This window comes from Peromyscus californicus, unplaced genomic scaffold (assembly GCF_007827085.1).
Source record: "Peromyscus californicus insignis strain IS unplaced genomic scaffold, ASM782708v3 Scaffold_23__1_contigs__length_62951481, whole genome shotgun sequence".
Classification (NCBI taxonomy): Eukaryota; Metazoa; Chordata; class Mammalia; order Rodentia; family Cricetidae; genus Peromyscus; species Peromyscus californicus.
The window spans coordinates 46,124,682-46,128,259 of NW_026294534.1; the positions used below are offsets into that span (position 1 = coordinate 46,124,682).

The following is a 3,578-nucleotide window of genomic DNA, read 5'->3' on the forward strand; positions in this document are numbered from 1 at the left end:
GTTAAACATTTTCAGCCAAAGGAACTCTGAAGTTGAGCAGGCACTGTAATCCCCATCAAATTTTATTTTGAAGTGAACTGCCTACAAATTTAGGTATTCTCCAAAGGTAGCAAATGGCAATGAAGAGGAAAAATAAAAGAACTAGAAACTAAAGCAAAGCGATTTATGGTGCATCTTCAATCTTCCTGTTTCAATCAAGCCAAGATTATTATTATTTTAAATAGGGTTTAGAAGACAGGGGCAGAGAGAGGGGAAGAGGGAGAGAGAGATCATGACAATGATTTGGAAGAAAAATAATTAAATGTTAAGAACTGGATACAACATTATTGAAAAACAGAACAAATTAAGAGAGATTTGTGGTCTTAACAAATTATGAGTACCTAATTGCAGAAGAATGATTTCATATAAAGTTAAGGAACAAAAGAAAGAACTTGAGGTTACTTCACCTTTCAAAACTGTGTAGTTGTCTCCATGATCTTAGACTCAGAACTCTAGGATTATTGCTTAACTACTTGTGGAAATGCTCAAATTTCTGGGCTTCACTTCATTGGGAGTAACACCTCAAACAATTTTTCTGGAATCTCTGAAACTCAAAAATAACATTGCTCTCCAGTGAATTTATACAAAAAACAAACAAACAAACAAAAGAATCGGAGAGTTGAAAGCATGTATCACTGTTAATGTAAAAATCTGTTATTTAAGAAACTCTAAGATATCAGGAAGAATATATCTTCCATATTTTTACTTATTCTCATATCTCATAGCCCTATTACCCAATAGGAAGGAGCTTGCTATAATAGAAACGGTACTGCTACCAATCAAAGTGTATAAAATGGGATTATAGGGCTGATAGACAAGAACCTGAAAAATACCTACACCACACATACATTTTTTTTTTCCTGGAAATGTAAAAAACAAAGTTACAGAAATCAAGTTACTTAAAATAGTGAAGATTAAAGAGAGCCATATTAGTGGTTAATATTTATTTGATACTTTTTACAGAGGAAGTTCTTGAAGGTGGTAATGATGGCGCGTTTGATGATACTGATGGCACTTTTGATGGAGGCAGACTCCGGGAACCAGCTAAACTGGGTGGTTTGCTTAAATCTTGTTTTGTTTTCTCAGGTGGTTTGCTTAAACGTTGTTTTGTTTTTTCCGGTGGTTTGCTTGAATCTTGTTTTCCTTTTTCAGGTGTAGGCTTGACCTGCGGCTTTGGCATACTTTCTTTCCATGGATAAAGCAGCCAGCAAAGACAGAATAATAAAATAAACAAAACAATGAACAGTGCTAGACACAGGTAACAAAACTTTTTCTTCTTCTTTATCTTGGGAGGTGGGCCACTGTCTACACTACCTCCATAGCCTCTTATCACGCAGTTAGGCGGATCCCACAAATAGTTGCAGTGGCAGTGATGTTTATTGTTGCAAATGCCCCTCTTATGACAGAATGTAGGTGAACAATTGCTGTCCAGTGCAGATATATGGACGCAACGCCTACCGATGCAGATGTGATCTTGACCACACTCTGTGCCATCCTTCACATCACCAGTGTCATCGAGCTGTGTCCCACTGTGGTAATCAGTGCCCCAGCAAGATGCGCCTTTGACAACAGTGAAGTGCAAAGTAGTGTGACTTTTCATACGGGGAATTACTGACACATTATCACACTGAAGTCTCCCACAAAGGACATCATTGTCTTCACATTTTTTGTACCTGTGTCCCTGAAGACCACAGTGGCCAAAACGATCCTCTTTAGAGTGTACTTCTTTGTAGCACTTTGTATTTGCAGCCTTTGCTTGCTGGCCAAAAATCTTCCTACAGTGTTCGTTACGGTCATTGCATCGCTTTTCATAACAATAGGCTGAGACATTACAGGGAATTCCATCTTCCACATAAACATCATCTGGACACTTATGGGATGTTCCATTGCACCATTCTGGGAGATCACACATATTAGCCTCTTTTCTACACACCACCCCTGATGGTAAAAATTGGCAGTTTTTACAACAAAGTCCATAGGCGCAGGAAGACCCCAAACTCAGAGTGCAATTTGCCATACAGCAGAGATCTTTTGCACAACGCCGTAATGATCCGCAGTCACACTGCTCTTCATCTTCAACAATACCATTTCCACAATGCTTCATATTAAAAATATCCGTTGTGTACATGCTTTCCATCAAACAGTGTGTTTCCTTTATAGCATAACGCCAAAAGGAATCGTAACTACAGTTGCTAAATTTGGGTATTGGTGGGTTATCAATGTGCATTATGCATTTTCTGTATCTACACTTACATTCTTCTTCATCATGTCTCATGCCCAAATTATGACCTAAGTGATGAGCCACTCCAAGGGCACGAAGGTTTAAAGTTCTGTTTATGAAAGTAACAATTGCACAACTACGATACGGGTCACACACACCTCTTGTTGAGCCTATGCCACTTAATCCTCTCAAGTGCCTATATATGAAAAGATGTGTGGTATCATGTTTTAATCGAAGGTTTGCGACTTTCCAATGGCAATACAGATTAAGAGATTTTCTTACATCATCTATTACAATAAGACTTCTCTTATTCCAAACCTCCAAACCAACCAACAATATATCAATACCAATTACATTATAAATGTTATCCACCATACTTATCACAGCATATAGGTCTGACATCATTATTGTGTGATTACTTTCATAGTGTTCATACAAAGTCTTATCCACCACCACTACTAATTCAACAATTCTAGTATGGGTCCACCAGCCTTCAAAACCACTTTGCTTTAGAGTAGGATTTCCAGTTTTTTGTAATTCTACTTGGCATGTTATATTATCTTGCAGAAGGCTGGAACTCCTTGATTCTGTTTTATTAGTATCCATTTTATATACCAGATGTTCAAATTTGGTAGAAGACTTCTTGGGCATGATTTCATAAATAGTGTTATTTATCTCTAATAGTCCTTGAAAGCCCCCAAAACAAGTGTTCAGGGAAACTAAGGCTTCTGGGTCACCCTCCACATAACCGTGATAGTAGCAGTCATTCTGTATAAAAGGGTAATCTTCAAGCAGAGATCCCTGGTCAGAGTAGGTGAACACTGGGAGGTTCCGGATTAGAAAAAGATTCTTGATCTTCATGTGGATAATATGTCTCTGGCCTCCAAGTTTCAAGCTGTAGGAGATCCAACCTGGAGGTTTCATGCCTCTGGATTTCCCAGTTACTTTCAATGGAATCACCACTTCTGTGGGACTGTGGTAGCGCTGATGTCCAGCCTGGGTAAGTCCAGGAAAAGACAGAAAAATCCCAAACAGTTGTGTCAGAAACAAGATCCTTGTGCATAATAGTGATTCAAGCACAGTCATTATAAATGTGTGCCTAAAACGTTGTTCAAAGAAGAATTAAGGTCTTGGAGTCATTGCTTCTGTGAATCCTTCTAGGCTGGCCAGTGTGCGGTGTTAAAAGTTAAGCATCTGTCCTCTGGAAGGGTCAAATCATTAGGTCTGTATCCCTGTAAGTAAAATAAAATAAAAACAAATATGGATGACAGTGCTTATGGTTGGAAGAAAGAGAGAAAAGCAAGGGTTAAAACTAGTT

The 3,578-nt window shown here is 38.4% G+C and overlaps 1 protein-coding gene across 1 annotated transcript; it reads right to left on the reverse strand.

Annotated features, from left to right (window-relative positions):
* Positions 1–982: 982 nt before the first annotated feature.
* On the reverse strand, positions 983–3,346 carry Adam29 (ADAM metallopeptidase domain 29). The gene has a single exon (XM_052752875.1). It carries the CDS (start codon positions 3,344–3,346, stop codon positions 983–985), a length of 2,364 nt encoding a protein of 787 aa, XP_052608835.1.
* Between the last annotated feature and the right edge of the window lie 232 nt (positions 3,347–3,578).

Coding starts and splice junctions, on each gene's coding strand:
- Adam29 (XM_052752875.1), bottom strand. CDS start 3,346: ATGACTGTGCTTGAATCACTATTATGCACAAGGATCTTGTTTCTGACA.